Source organism: Seriola aureovittata, chromosome 5 (genome assembly GCF_021018895.1).
Source record: "Seriola aureovittata isolate HTS-2021-v1 ecotype China chromosome 5, ASM2101889v1, whole genome shotgun sequence".
Classification (NCBI taxonomy): Eukaryota; Metazoa; Chordata; class Actinopteri; order Carangiformes; family Carangidae; genus Seriola; species Seriola aureovittata.
This window is the reverse complement of record NC_079368.1, coordinates 11,627,977-11,643,237: the sequence shown is the minus strand read 5'-3', so window position 1 is coordinate 11,643,237 and position 15,261 is coordinate 11,627,977. Positions and strand designations below refer to the sequence as shown.

General features: G+C 40.5%; 2 protein-coding genes across 2 annotated transcripts; one reads left to right on the top strand and one right to left on the bottom strand.

Annotated features, from left to right (window-relative positions):
• Positions 1 to 25: 25 nt before the first annotated feature.
• On the bottom strand, positions 26 to 3,836 carry arsk (arylsulfatase family, member K). The gene is made up of 8 exons (XM_056376538.1): positions 3,609 to 3,836; positions 3,267 to 3,396; positions 2,967 to 3,126; positions 2,337 to 2,619; positions 2,049 to 2,220; positions 994 to 1,218; positions 565 to 780; positions 26 to 443 (listed from the first exon to the last, which is right to left on the bottom strand). Exons 1-8 carry the CDS (start codon positions 3,714 to 3,716, stop codon positions 169 to 171), a joined length of 1,569 nt encoding a protein of 522 aa, XP_056232513.1. The 5' UTR covers positions 3,717 to 3,836; the 3' UTR covers positions 26 to 168.
• Positions 3,837 to 5,409: 1,573 nt separating this feature from the next.
• arrdc3a (arrestin domain containing 3a) lies at positions 5,410 to 13,479 on the top strand. Its single transcript, XM_056376239.1, has 8 exons — positions 5,410 to 5,932; positions 7,966 to 8,047; positions 8,164 to 8,311; positions 8,710 to 8,812; positions 9,010 to 9,266; positions 9,799 to 9,955; positions 10,051 to 10,193; positions 10,311 to 13,479. The coding sequence occupies exons 1-8, from the start codon at positions 5,653 to 5,655 to the stop codon at positions 10,377 to 10,379; spliced, it is 1,239 nt and encodes a 412-aa protein (XP_056232214.1). The 5' UTR covers positions 5,410 to 5,652; the 3' UTR covers positions 10,380 to 13,479.
• Positions 13,480 to 15,261: the final 1,782 nt, after the last annotated feature.

The window sequence follows — 15,261 nt, the reverse complement described above, 5'->3', positions numbered from 1 at the left end:
AATAACAATACAAAAAACACAAAAATGAACAAAACATTAATTTATTTCCAAAAAATTATTCAATGATGAAATTATGATTAGAAGAAATGTAATATACTTTAATCAAAGAATCCAGCTCATAAAACAACTAACACCTTAAAGTTAACCATCATTATAAATGCAGAAATATCACAAAGAGTCATAAAGCCACCTGTCAATAGCTCTCTCATTGGCTGATACATCCTGTTGCCAATCTACATGCCACCTGAGATTAGCAATGACCTGACTGTAGTTTCTTCCCAGACTATTTCGCCAGGCACCAAAGGCTTTTCTATTATAGAGATGGACAGTTGTAGATACTTGTGGATAGTCTACAATGCTCCGCAATAACTTGTCCAGATGCACCTGCACATCTGGGAATTTGAGAACCACATTGTTAAGTTCTTCCTTGTCCAGTGTAAGGTCTGCATAAAAGAAATGAAGAACAGAAAAATCAAAGAGTGATAGTGAGTTTTATGGTAGCTTTTTCTTAACAAAAACATGTGAATAGTGACTGAAGTTTAGTTTCTGAAGCTAGAAACTCACCAAACAGCTGGGGAGGGACACTCAGGCCATCTGCATAGGTGATGTATTTCCACCTTCCACTTCTCAGCATGTATGTAGAAGCATTGACATTACAACCATGATATTCACTCAGTACCCAGTCTGGATGTTGCTTCTTGGAAAAAGTACTGGACTTGGATAGCAGAGGAAGAAGGGAGTGGCCACTGAGATTACCTACTGCTGAAATACCAACAATGTCTGCAAAATACACAAGTGTGTTAGGTCAAATTAAAAATACTGAAATCAAAATCTATTAGTGCTTTTATTCTGTTACTTTTACAGACCATAGGTATACAGTTCAAATCCCTTTACATCTTGACAACAATAACACTTTTATCCTGGCTTGGAAGTTTCATGATTTATAAGCTTTAATATACATTTAAATTCTGTGTTATCTGTCTACTTCCTTACCTAGCACAGTGGGGTAGAGATCAACCAAGGACACAAGCTGCTTGACCTTTAGGTCAGACATCAGCCCAGGCCCCATGATCAGCAGGGGAACATGGGAACTGCCTTCAAACATTGACATCTTGTAGAACTGCCGGTGCTCCATGGCTAGCTCGCCATGGTCAGCCGTAAAGATCACAACAGTGTTGTTCAGGAGTCCGGTTTCTCTCAGAGCTGAAATGACCTGGCCTGGTGAGACAAAGGGTTTGGGACACACAGAGTAAGCACTGAGCTTCTGCTGGATTTTAACTTAAATCAGTCAAAATACTTTATTCAAACAGTAATAACAGGACAACATGGTGGTAAACAGGATGTATCTGCTGACTAAGCTGATCTACTATAGATTAGATAGACTCTAATATTGTATAGGCCTTTATATGCATTTAACTTTGAGTCGAAAACAAATAATGAATAATATAGAGCATTTAAGAGAGCAGAGAAGAGTACTGCAGGTAGTGTGTGGATTTTCATTGGGGCACAGCAGAAATAGCTCTTAACATTAATGACACTTTCATATAATTGTGCCTCCAAAAACGCATTCACAGAAGGTAAAGTCAAAGTCTCTACATGTTCTAACAGGCTGCGTTGAATTAACAGTAACACTGCTAAAGAAATTCAGTGCAATTTGGACCAAAAATTTGATCTATTAGTATTATTGATACACCTATAGTCTAGGTACCTGCCTTGTTTTATAGCCAGTGTGGCTGTGCTGCAAACACTGTCACAGAAAGTCTCTCTCTAATACTACTTTACTTTAGTACTTTTTGTACATGTTGGGATACTGTAAGAATGGTAACTCTTTTTTTCTACAGTACATGTTTGGATCTGTGCACCTGCAAAAAAACCTGCTGCTTGCTGGCTGGTTCTGTTTGATTTATGATATCTTGGAAGCAGGGTTTGGTTTGAACTGAAACCATCTCCATGAATCCAAAAGACCATGGTTAAGTCAAAGTTGGTTGTCTAAACCACAAATCATTCTAGGTGAGATGGCCGCTAGTGAATTGCTGCTGTCAACTGACCCAGCATGGCATCTGCTTCAGCACACATAGCGTAATAGAAGGCCCGAATGCTTTTGACTTCGTCCTCAGTGAAAACGCCACTGCAGTTTTTGGTGAAGGTGGAGTAGTAATCAACAGGGTGCATGGCAGACATGGGCAGCCATTTCGGAACAGAGATGAGATCAGAAGACACCTGTGTGCATAGAATAAGGAAACAGGATTTCACAGTGATTTCTATCAAGTGATACAGTGTAATTCTGCAGAGAGAGGATTAAAAAAAAAAAAAAATCAGGGACAAAACAAGCATGCCTTTTTGAGCCAGTATGGTGAGGTGAGGAAGGTGGATCCTCCTGCAGTGGGACCCAGAGATTTGGTTTTGTAGGGATGAGGTAAATTGAGGCCAAGGTAAAGAGCAAAGGGCTGGTGTGAGGATGCAGCTGTTTGGTGGATCCACTGTGTAGCCTTGTCTGTGTTTTTCCAGTCTTCTCTCATGATCCTTACTGTTGACATGTTCCCAACAAGTTGCGTAACTGGCCGGCCCTCTTGGCGCAGGAGGAACTGAACGTCTCTTGTCCAAGCCTCAACACGATTACTTCAGGAGTTGCACAAACACACAAAGACACCAACAAAATGCAGGCAGTGGACACAAAAATAGGAAGTGGAAAGAAACATGCGAGGACGAGCATCTTAAAGATGATTCACACTGTTCTGGAAAATATCTGCCCACACAGACAGTCTGTTATTGCTTATTACTCATACAGTAGGTTAATGACAGTTCTTTTGTATACATAGGTGTGTGTGTGTGTGTTATATTGATCTTAGTTTGGTGAATAAGAAAAAGCTAGTGATGGTATTTTCTTACCTGAAACCACACTTATCAGGTACACAGGCCCTACTTTACAGACACCCTTGTGCAAATCCCTGACCGTATCTGCCTACCTGACAGAATGACTCCCTGAGGTATAGTCCAGCTTGCCCATCATCTTGGTAAGATATCCATTCGCCTCCAGAAAATCCATCCATGTGGTTGTATTTGCATCTAGGCACTTGTAGTTGTTCCATGACTGAGTGAGGTGAACAAACTGACCGCTCCACATTGCTGAGAACAAAGATTAAACATTTAAAATACATTTATTATTCCACCTGTATGACCATGTTAATTACCTTAACATCTGTTTAACTGCAATTAAAAGGGAACTCCCCGGTGCATTTTGGTGGGTAACTATGTGGGTAACTTACCTGCTCTTGAAGGGCAGCAGATGGGAGAATTGGTGTAGGCACTGAGGAAGGTAGAACCAAGCTCCCTGAGGTAGTTTATATATGGCAGCTGTACAACTTTGCTCCCAGGTTCAAAGGTCAATCGCCCATCCTCAAGAAACAAGAGGAATGGCATTCAAACCACAAACCCATGAGACAGATTATCAAGCAAAGACTAAATGTAAAAATATACAGCATCTGTCCGGTGTTTAATGTGGAGCTACAGCTCTCTTCTCTCATTGTGCTGTAGTCTATTAAATAAACAAACGTTACTCTTATCGTGGCAGTAAAAAAGCACTATACTGTAACTTAATCCATACTTACAAATGCATCACTCATCACCATCACAATGTTAGGTCTGGTTCCAGTTTGGCAAAAACTTTGACCATAATTTTGAAACAGGAAAATCAAAGCAAGTACTAATATAGTCATGATTTACTGTTGCACGAAAAGTTATTTGACAGAAGTGGAATTCATCAGAGCACACATTAAAATTATGTTCCTCTTTGCCTGCAAGTGCTGGCTACTTCGAGTCTGAGGAACTTAAAATAAACATCCCGGTAACGCTTTCAAAATAAAAGCGTTCTTGTGTAATTTAAAACGAAGTCCAGTCCAGCACTAATAATAATCTTTTTTGTGATGAAAAGAGATTTCACTTACAAACACAAATATTTAACACCCATAAAAACTGCCACCAATCATCCCAAACAATAATCAGAAAAGGGTGAAAAGCTTTCAAGACACATCTTATTTAACATGTAATGGCAAACTGAAAACTCTAGAGGGAAGCATTTATCTTATAAAAAAAATGCATGCTGCACAATTTTTGTTGAGTCGGCATTATCGTGACCACAACTGTATACTATTAGTGCATTGCATAGTGACAGTATCACATTGATGTATGTCCATATGTTTGTGAGAAACTAAATATTTAGTTGAATGTTAAAATCAAACAGTATAATACCATGTGTGATTGCAACTGATGGGTTGTTAATGATAGCAGGTATTATAAAAAATAAATACGATTTATAATTCTTTCGTTTTAAATTGTTTTGATGATTGGACTTTAATCATATGTTATCCAACTTTAATCATATGTCATCTAATGGCGTTGATGTTTGCTGCCATGGTCCTACACACACAGATGTTTCCTGTAAATACCTACAACAGGCAAATACTGTCACTGAATGATATTGTACCGTAATTAATCACACTAAATTAGAACTGAACGGGATGTTATTGGCAATTATCAATTGTTTGTTGAAATCAATGCGCTAGTGATAGTGCTATTCAACAGGTGATATTGCAGCTCATTTCAGAAACCTTGATGGCCGCCAGGTGGCGATTTGAGCCTCAGAGTTGTTTTTCTGTAAAACTGTGAGTTCAACACAATGAGAAACCCCCTCCTCCCATATGTGCATGGATCATTTTAATCTTAATCCAAAAAACAATATATGTGATAGATTAGTACGTAGGGAGCTTTTCTGGAAGTCTGCTCAACCACTACCCCTTAGACCAACATATTATTCAGCAATACTACAGTGCCTGTGCTGCAGCCATCATGCAGGATGCAGCTCTGTTGTTTTCTGTTGGTTGTACCGGGATGTTGAGGTTGTTGTGAGTCTGGATACATAGGACACCATATGCGCGGATTTCTTGTATTAACAAATGTGCAGGCATATGCTTTGACATAAGGTTGGAAGTTGTAGCCTATAAAAGATCAAGTGATGATGCGCTATTTATCACTGGCTATATAATGACTGTATAACAAAGAGTGGGAATATTTGTTTTCATTTGTTTCTAGTTCAATCAGCAAACATATTCCTTACATCAATCACTGAATTAAAAGGGTGGAAATAAATTGGGATGATGCTTGCTGGGTAGATGCATTCGTGTATTTTAAATATAACAAATTACCTGTACAGTATCACCTATGAAACCAGAGTGGTGGACATTTCTTTGTGCAGTCTTTCAGCTGTTTGACCAAACTTGTCATTTGGCTGTGTGCCACACTTCTCTGCCTTGTTCCAGAAGGCGGAAGGAGGGGGCAGTGAAGCCCCGCGCATGCGCTCAAGGTTGTTTTTCACACAGTCTGTCGCTTAAAGTGAGCTGAGCTACGGGGGTTTCCTTGTCTTTGACTGGAGACCAACACGCAGAGAGGCGGACGATAACAGCATCCATTGCTGTTATTCAGCCTTCACACATCTCAATGAACTGCTCGCAAAGAAGCCACTGATCGTGCCTACTGCTTTTTGCAGGGCAGAGATACTGATCAGTGTCTAAAAACTGCATCCCCTTTTCTTATGAGATTATTTTTCATAGACTCTTTTTTTAACTTCAAGGTCTCTGTAGCCTGTCTCTTTCCACCATGGTGCTAGGAAAGGTAAAGAGCTTCACAGTAAGCTACGACTGTCTCAATGACAGCAATGTTCCCGTTTTCTCCAGCGGGGACTGCGTCTCAGGGAGGGTGATCATCGAAGTCACGGGAGAAATCCGTGTGAAGTCTCTCAAAATCCACGCAAAAGGATTTGCAAAAGTTCGTTGGACTGAATCGAGAAATGCTGGATCCAACACTGCCTACACGCAAAACTACACAGAAGAAGTGGAATACTTAAATCACAAAGACATTTTAATTGGACACGAGAGAGGTAAGAGTGTGTGGATTTATTTGTTCTAAGCAGAAGTTTTTAGAAACTGACTGTAGGATGCTCTTTGTGCTGGATGGGGATCAGGTTCACTGGAGGATGCTGTTGCCTTGAATGCCAGAAACAGTGATGATAACATAAAAAACAGACACAATTAAGAGTTGGAGAACTTTAACATTGCAGTCTTTTGTGATGTTGTTGGTATAAATGTAGTTTGTGACATTGGTTGGATACAGCTCCACCGTCACTTGTTTGTGTCAAGGTGTCAGAATGAATGACAGCAGCTCGGGCATCCGTATTTTTCTCTGTATTTCAAGTGGAAAATCGACAATTGTAGTCATTTTAGACACACAGAGCGATGGAGTAATAACCTGCAGTGACGTGTGTCTAGCTTTGTCAGACATTTTCAGCAAAGAACCGCATCATATCGACTGTTTCTTTGTAGCTTTTCTGAAGTTTCCACCCATTGTTCAAAGCGGTTCAATCCTGTTCAGAAAACTGGACCGGGAGAGGGCGGGAGCAGAGTGCAAGCCCCTCCCTCACCTGCGTGTCATTGGCTGAGGTGCTCATGTGTGGCCAATGACATCACTCTCTTGCAGAGAGTGACACAAAATCCTGCAACTTTTTAATTAAGAAAGCACCTGCAAAATGTTATGAGTCGATGGAAGCACCTGCAGTTTGATTCAAAACGCATTAAATGCTTTTTCCGTTCCTTTCTTTGCACATATGTGCTTTGCTGGAATATAATAAAAAAAATGTTGCATCGGGTTTTACTGTCAGCAGCTTTGTGCTTGAGACATGTCATTGCTGTAAAAAAAAAAATGGTGTCATTTTAGCCACAGCAAATTCGATGGTTTTGATAGTGAAACAGCTCCTTTTTAAGCGTCGATATTGGTTTTTGTATGCTTTTAATGGTTTGGGTTTTAGCTTAGCGTTGTTTTCGACCATCTGTAACATCGTTACTCTTACAAATTGAATGGACAAACAGTTTTTGATCCGCTCTGCAGTCGCCTATAATATGTGCACTTGAACTGGTTTGGGCCAGCTCTCATTTTCCTCCACTCTGGCTTTTTGTCATTTAGAGCAAATTGTTTTTTTTTAAAAAAAAAAAACAGCAGTAGTATACCTTCCTTATTAGAGGGGCTGCGACACATTAACAGCTTTAAATCTGTCATCGAAAGTGATACTTCGACAAAAGACACATTTCACCGCAAGCTCTTTATGAATGAAACGTTTCCTGTGAGGTTGAAGTGGGTAAAAACGGTGAAGAGCTGCTGCAGCTGGTGGTCAGAGCAGGCTTGTAGTAGTGACTGCGGTGTCGCACAGTGAATGCGTAATGAGAGCGGAGCGGCTGTGGGAAGCTGCTCACACCGGTTTAGGCCGGTCTCCTCCTGCTGGAGTCTGCCGGTTTGACTGACAGCTCCGCACTTGTTTACCACACGGCTGCTGCTAGGGGGAGGGAGTGCTGAGCTGGCAGAAGCACGCCCGGCCTGTCGACCCAGCTCTTCATAACGCACTCATATTATAAATGAAAAATTATTTTTATTCCTTTTTATAAAAGATTTTGCCAGCAGTGTGACGTAGCGAAGGTGTCTTCCCTATGTAAAAACAGGAGGGCATCTTGTTTCCTATTTCAGAGGAAAATAGAAAACAAATTGGACAATCTGCAGATTATGAGTGTACTGTTGCCTCATATCCTAGTTTTCCCTATCCTGGCCTATAGATTCTCTTTCGTATATACCACAATAGGTTTTCAGGGCTGTAGTTCTTTATTCTTACAAAAGTACAATCTTTCACCCTCTGGTTTCTGGCACTTTTCCTTTTTTAAACAATCAACTTCTTTGGTGTGCTCTGAATATTGGTCTGCTTCTCATCTCTCAATACATTAATTTTTTAAAGACAGATAGTAAATTCCGTTCATTCTCTTTTTTCTCCCCCACCCTGTGTTTTTGGTATGACTTTCAGATGCCTTCGTAGAGCATTTTACCCAGGTATGGTATACATGTGTTTGGAATATTGTCCTCCTTGTTTTTCAGATGATGACAACTCTGAGGAAGGACTCACCACTATCCATTCAGGAAGACATGAGTATGCATTCAGCCTCGAGCTTCCACAGACGTAAGTATCATGATATGACACTTTAATGTGGACATTAAATATCAATACCATCATTATTCAGATGTACAAAACATAACTCTTTACAATTCTTGTTCCTCCTTTCTTCTTTTTTGTAGACCTCTGGCTACCTCTTTCGAAGGGAAGCATGGCAGTGTGCGCTATTGGGTAAAGGCAGAACTTCACAGGCCATGGCTCCTGCCCATGAAGACCAAGAAGGAATTCACAGTCTTTGAGCACATTGACATCAACACTCCATTATTGCTGGTAAGATCTTTTGAAGCAGCCCTCGGTTTTGAATATGCCTTTCAGCAGGCGGAGGCATTGTACGAAGAGAATACGAGTTCAGTATGACTCACAATTTTCCTAATTATGGGGAAACTTTAGAAAGAATTTGCTGTATTAATCTCTTGCATCCAGTTTCCATATGTGTTATGCCTGGTCCTGTGTATCCAGAAATATGTCAGCAGTTTCGACTATACAACCCTAAATTATGGAGAGACAAACTTTGAAAGAGTATTGAAGTGGAAAGGTTATTAAGTTATTTAGTTATTATATTAGTTATTTTTTCCTATGATGTTGGCGAGCAAAACAAAAGAAAAGTCTACATATTATCACATAACTCATGCATCTCTGTTTTTTTTTTGTTTTCTTTCCACCCTCAGTCACCACAGGCCGGCACGAAAGACAAGACGCTTTGCTGTTGGTTCTGCACCTCAGGTCCTATTTCCCTAAGTGCCAAAATTGAAAGGAAGGGATACACCCCAGGTGAGACTTAGTCAATTATTAACAATGCACCTGATAACCTTGTTAGTCATCTATTAACCAGATAAGTTAATAAAAGTATTACACTCTGCAGATAATTGCATTGATTCGTATTTTCACACTGGCTAAAAAGCAGATTACTGCTTAAAAATGAAGTGGAACTTTACTTAACCTCTCCTCCACCGTCTGTAACTCTGTAGGAGAGTCAATCCAGATTTTTGCTGAGATCGAGAACTGCTCGTCCCGCATGGTGGTGCCAAAGGCAGCCATCTACCAGACCCAGACCTTTTATGCCAAAGGGAAGATGAAGGAGGTCAAGCAACTGGTGGCCAACCTGCGGGGAGAATCTTTGTCCTCAGGCAAAACTGAGACCTGGAGCGGCAAGATGCTGAAGATCCCACCTGTTTCTCCCTCCATCCTGGACTGCAGCATCATCAGAGTGGAGTACTCGCTCATGGTGAGTATAGCCTTACTGTATTTGGGTTGCTTTCATGTTCTCCTGAACATTCAGCCTAACTGCCCTTTCTTTTCACTTGCCACCTCACTGGCACAAGTGTCACTGCTTTCGTTAGTTTCCTCTATTATCACCATCTCTCAGCGCCATTATCAGTACATAATCAATATTTCCTAGTAAGCCAGTGCCTCTTCTGCTAAAGAACCTGGCTGACTCAGCTAGCGCTTGCCAAATCTGGGCCCTGGATTGCACCAGGTGTTATCTCCACATGCTGCTAAGAGCATTAGCCCAGAATATCTGTGGTAACACCTGCCTTGAGGGCGCTTATAACCTCTTTACCCTGTGAGCAGACAGGCACCAGATGAGGGCTCTAACTTGCATAAGCAACCGACCTCAAGAAATTGACCCACATCTTGTTGAACTACTGCACAACCCCTATATAGCCCTGGCTAGTGTGGTTTTATGTTACATTTATTAAAGATCAGAATAACATGCAAATTCTAACCTGCTCTGGTGTCCTCATGTCTGTAATCAGGTATACGTGGACATACCTGGGGCAATTAACCTGTCCCTGAACCTGCCCCTGGTCATCGGAACCATCCCCCTCCACCCCTTCGGTTCCCGTACCTCCAGCGTCAGCAGCCAGTGCAGCATGAGCTGGCTTGGCATGGGTCTGCCTGAGAGACCTGAAGGTAGGTTAAATCTCATGGTCATGAATCAAATTTAAATTTCTATTTTCAATATAATTCCCAAGAATGCTAACACGTGGCTTGCTCTTCCTTTGCAGCTCCTCCAAGCTATGCAGAAATTGTGACAGAAGAGCAGAGGCAGAGCAGTCTGGATGTCCCAGCAGCACGTGAGGAGCTGGATGGACCTCTCTTCGCCTATATTCATGAGTTCCGCTTCCAGCCTCCTCCTCTGTACTCTGAGGTAAAAATACCATAGAGCATAGCATTTTCCCATTTATCTTTCTATTACAGGCTAATTGAAATCAGCTATTTGTTTCCATAAATAAAATATCTTCTTCTGGTCCCTCCTCCACTCCAGATCGATCCAAACCCAGATCATGCCAGCCGTACAGAGGAGCGCAGGCTCGACGCCTGTCCATCACGCTGAAGGGTATTCCTGAAATTCCCCTGAGCGACTCAAGGAACTCCCAGGAGGCTGTTTGCAAGGCTCAGCTTTGCTTATTTTTCTCCAGCAACAACGTTCACGCTACGCTGTTGACATCGCGAGAAAAACAAAGTATCCAACCAACCAACCAACAAAGTCTTGGACAAATACCCAGAGTTGAGTTGGGTTGGACAAATCTGTTCCTGCCCTCCCTCAGTGAGAGAAACAGGAGTCACAAGTGTGGGGTATCACTTCCTTTCTGTGTCGGCCTGCTGAGGGTGGGATATGTACAGATGAACACATATTCAGTCTGTATGGGAAAAAAAAAAAAAAAACCCCACTAGTAGCGAGAGCCCTGGTGATAGTATTGACGATGAAAAGGAAGCATCACTAAGGCTCGGCCTGCCAAGCTCCTCGTTCACCCTTGATTCTTCTGCACTCATGGCACATATGGACATGGCTCCTCACACAAAGGGCAGAAGTAATCATGTCCAGACTTCAGCAGAATCTCCTACAGAATATGGGATGAAGAGAGAAAAATAACAACAACAACAACAACAACAACAACAACAACAACAACAACAACGTTCTTACCACCACAGTCTGTATGAATGAAAGTTTTCAGCGGCAGCAGTCATCACCAGAGCAAAGACTAGGTCCTCCTGCCTCATTTGGGATTTTGTTTTGCACATTTTATTCTTTACTTGAGTTGTGTGGCTCCATTTAATGATGAGAATTGAAAAAAAAAAAAAAATCACTAATAGTTTGGTTTCAGCCTTGTAATGCACCAGACTAAAAATATGAGACTGCAGGCTTAACTTTTAAGACTTTCTTCTGCATAATTTTGAGCAATGCCGAGAACAGGATTTGATTTTTGAAAAAAAAAAAAAAAAAAAACAAGACTGAAAAGGTCAAGAACGATGCACTGAATTTGTTTTAAGCTGTTTAAGAATTTTCTTTCTCTCCTTATGACATTTCCTCAGTGACTTATAAAGAACTAGACTGGACTTTTACAACAGCTGCAGCACACCATCTCCATCTGGAAGCTCTTTAAGATGTTGCCTCCTCAGCTTGGATCGAAGTGTGGCTTCCCTCCTTTTAGTTTAGTTCTGTTATTCTGTTCTTGTATTTAGCTCCAATCATAGAATAGCTTCTAGCCATTTTTGTGTTGCGGTTGCTCTGGATTTGGACTAGGAGGGTTGCAGACCTGCATTTGCCACTGAAATTGTAGCTGACGAGAAAAGTGTGTGTGACTTTGTGTGTGTGACAGAAGGTGGTACATTGTGGAGGGACTTGCGTCACCCTAGTTGCCTGCAGCCCCTCTACTCCTAATCTCAGGGCAAGCCAGGCTTGCATAACTGCCCAAAAAGCACTGTCTCAGGTGGTCTTCTCACTTGCCAAACGGTTGGAAAAAAAGAGAAAAAATGTTATAGGTTTTCTTTTAAATTGCACTGTTAAAGATAATGAAGAGTTCTTTTTTTAAACTACCAAAACAAGAGAATAGACCTGCAGAGAAGCAAGGCAGCTTTCTGAGATAAATCACATTCCCTTTTTGTCCTGCTGCACTTGCACTGTTCATCCAACCAACAGTTAGATTTTACCAGACCAGTGAAGCCAGAATGCTAGCCATAAAAAAATGAATAAATAAAAGAAGGAAAATAGAGGAATGACACTGCTTCTGCATTAAAGAAGCAAACCCAGCACAAATGAATAACTGGGGACGTTGTTAAACTTCTGTTCAGACTGGTCAGAACAAGTAGTTGTAGGTTGACATGAGTAATACATTGGTTTTCTAACTCATTCAACACGAAAGACCAGCTGCAACAGAGGTTTGACTTAGTCAGGAAAAAAGAAAAGCAGCACTTTTTTGATAAGAAAATAATTAAAAAGAAAAAAAAAAAAAAAGCATTCAATGGTGAAGGTCTGGAGAAAAACCATTTGGTACTAACCGCGATATACTAGAGGATTTTCCAGTAAAGCAGTGTTGTGTAGGACGTAAATGCATTATGTAATCTTTTTAAGATTAATAACTTTTTCTTTTTTTTTTTTTTTTTTTTTTAAGTTTACATTTTAAACGTAGCTGACACAAGTTTGTATGTTGTGTGTGTGCACGCGCTTACCGAGATCCAGCTGGCAACTAAATACAGCTTCTGACCATAATCGACGAACTGCAGATTATTAAAGTGATCTTATCTTAGTGGCCTTGACACAGAAAAGACCTGATCATGATTCTTCATCTTTCAGTGTCTACGTTAACTCTTGTTCTCCTTTTTATTATGTTTGTAAACACCTGTATGTTTTAAACCTTTCCGTGTTTATTCAAAAAGGACAAAAAGGGAAGAGGGAAAAAAAAAAGTCCTTTAGAAGCAAGTGTTTTAAAAAATGACATCCTGGACAGGCCTCTCGATTTGTGTTATTTTTCTGAAGCTGATGAGGGTTGACTTTTTTTTTTTTTTTTTTTTTTTTTTTTCATGTATTTCTGGGCATTGATAGTTTGCTTTCTAGTTTAACAAGCAACCTTCCTGAGTTAGTCTCCCTGACCTCTCTGATCCCCTTCAGGCCTGGGGGGGGGGGGGGGGGGTGGCAGCTGTTGACCAGCACCCCCCCCTCTGAGAAACATTTAGGTAACATGGGATAGCAGACAAACTGCTTCTTCCACGGTAAACTCATGTTCTAGGCTGTTTTTATTTGTTTGCAGTTCTTTGTTTGGATTTTATCTTAGGGAAACTGAATCAAGCTACACGGTAATGAATAAGCTTACATATTTGTTTCAGGTTGGTCAATTCCATAGTCCATTCGCTTGGGCCTCAGAGTAGTCCAGTGTCAAAACTAAGCTAAACTCCTGACCTGGTAAAGGCAGGAACTGAAATGTTCAGAGATAAAAGAACCTAGGAGACAGGATCTGAAACATTTTAGAAACAAAGTGCAATATTACTCACTGAATTTTCTTCATTCTCCATTTGTATGTTTGTTTTTATCTTTTTTTTGTCTGTTAATCATGACGGTGTATAGATATTCTATGAATATACTATGTTCTGAATGATTTAACCTTTCGTCTAGTTCTTCCTTTTGATTTGAATAAACATTTTGTTCTAAATTACAATGGACCAATGTGCATTTTTATACACTGAACACAAATCTACAAGTGCACCATGTATATTAAGCTTTCATATATGTATACACACACACACACACACACACACACACATATATATATAAATTAATGTACTTGAATGAGTGAAGATAAAGTTTATACTTATAACACTGACCCTTGCTTTGTCTGAGCACCATCATTTATAGCTGGTCGGTCTTTCACAGAATTACAACAAAACATCCCTTCAAGTGAAAAGTAAAAAGAGTCAAAATGAAGCTGCAAATGATTAATCATTATCCACTGGTTTACCCTAGAAACCCATTTTATTTGGGTCATACCAGTTTCAGATTATAAGCACACAGGTTGCCTCTCTGCTGGACACAGATTTTCTGCTTAAAAACTAGTACAACAGTGCCCCTAGAGGTGCTTTGAAAAACACACATGGCCTTGCTGGCAGAAATATGCATGATAGTGAAGCCCAGAGGCTGAAACTGGATAAGTATTACTTTTATCATAGGCCAATTCATTAAAAAAAAAACCCTTACTTGTATTTAAAGTTTGTTTTTAGGGTGTGTGTCAGATTTTCCTTTCAGAGTTGGAATCTGCCCAGAACAGAAATATCTATTATTGTTTCCTAAACTGAGGCAAACGTGGCACAGAGAGCTCAGGATTTATTCTGTACATGTCCACACTGGTCTCTACTGACCAAAGTTTCCAGGGGTTAACTGTTGAGATTCCTCAGGTCAGAACAGGAAAGGCCAAGCCAGAAAAATGTACTTTCCTCTCTAAGTACCACTTATGTGAATTGTGTGACTCCTTCACGTCTGAGTGACTCAGAGTTTAAAATAATTAACTCAGAGTCTTCTCACCTTATATTAAAGGCTTATTTGTTTTCTGTTGATGGAGCAAAATGTTCATGTTCTTCATGGGGACTGGTCCTCACATCTGGTGAAAACAGCTGGTTATGAAGTGGCAGGTCAGCTGTTGAATCATGGTTGACTTGCAGCACCCCTCTCTAAGAAAACTCACAGTAAACCTGATATGAGTTGATGGCTACAGGCCGGGTGACCCACAGCTACAGGTCAACATGTAGCAAAACACATGATTTATTGATCCCTGCTGAATGATGCATGCACAAGAAAGAACATGCCGGCCTGCTGCAGAGCTGTGATGAAGAAGGTACCAGCATTAGACTTAAATGTGTTAACCATGTTCTTTCATCTTTTTTTGTATTCATATGTGTTCTTTTTTTTTTTTTTTTTTTGTACCATTGGGTTATGTTGTCCAGAGTCTTAAATCCTTGTTTGTTTCAGGCTGAAGTAAATACAGTACTTAATTTGAATGGGTTGCAGTGTTGTATCTTTAAATTGGGTTGCTCTCTTTCTGGTAACAGTTTGTCTACACATGACCTATTTATGATGGTCAGCGGTCTCTTTCGTGAGCAGCCACTCAATATCACTCGTAGAGTACGTCTATTACGTCAGCCCGGTTTTATCCTAATTGATTTTGTTGCAAACCACAAGCATACAAGCACAAATGAGCTCAGAAAATTCGATCATGCTGGATGTGAATGAATTTAGTGTACTGCGTGTCTCGTAGGTCAAGTGGAACGAAATGCACAGAATGATCTCTGAAAGAAAGCACGAAAAGTCATTGCTGTTGCATAACTGAGGCCGGCAGTGATTTGATTTCCCAAAGGCCTCTGTGACACAGGAACCTGCAGTAGCTGTAGAGTATAAACCTTTACCCAAAACTGACATGTTAAATACAAAGTGTCAGCTCATCAACTTC

What these genes read in the sequence shown, in the direction of transcription:
- arsk (XM_056376538.1), bottom strand. Translation starts at nt 3,716, where the DNA reads ATGACTATATTAGTACTTGCTTTGATTTTCCTGTTTCAAAATTATGGT. An exon ending in CTGCTGCCCTTCAAGAGCAG is followed by an intron (nt 3,127 to 3,266) that starts GTAAGTTACCCA and finishes CTTTGTTCTCAG; the next exon opens with CAATGTGGAGCGGTCAGTTT. An exon ending in TCAGGGAGTCATTCTGTCAG is followed by an intron (nt 2,620 to 2,966) that starts GTAGGCAGATAC and finishes CAACTCCTGAAG; the next exon opens with TAATCGTGTTGAGGCTTGGA.
- arrdc3a (XM_056376239.1), top strand. Translation starts at nt 5,653, where the DNA reads ATGGTGCTAGGAAAGGTAAAGAGCTTCACAGTAAGCTACGACTGTCTC. An exon ending in TTTAATTGGACACGAGAGAG is followed by an intron (nt 5,933 to 7,965) that starts GTAAGAGTGTGT and finishes CTTGTTTTTCAG; the next exon opens with ATGATGACAACTCTGAGGAA. An exon ending in CTCCTCCTCTGTACTCTGAG is followed by an intron (nt 10,194 to 10,310) that starts GTAAAAATACCA and finishes CCTCCACTCCAG; the next exon opens with ATCGATCCAAACCCAGATCA.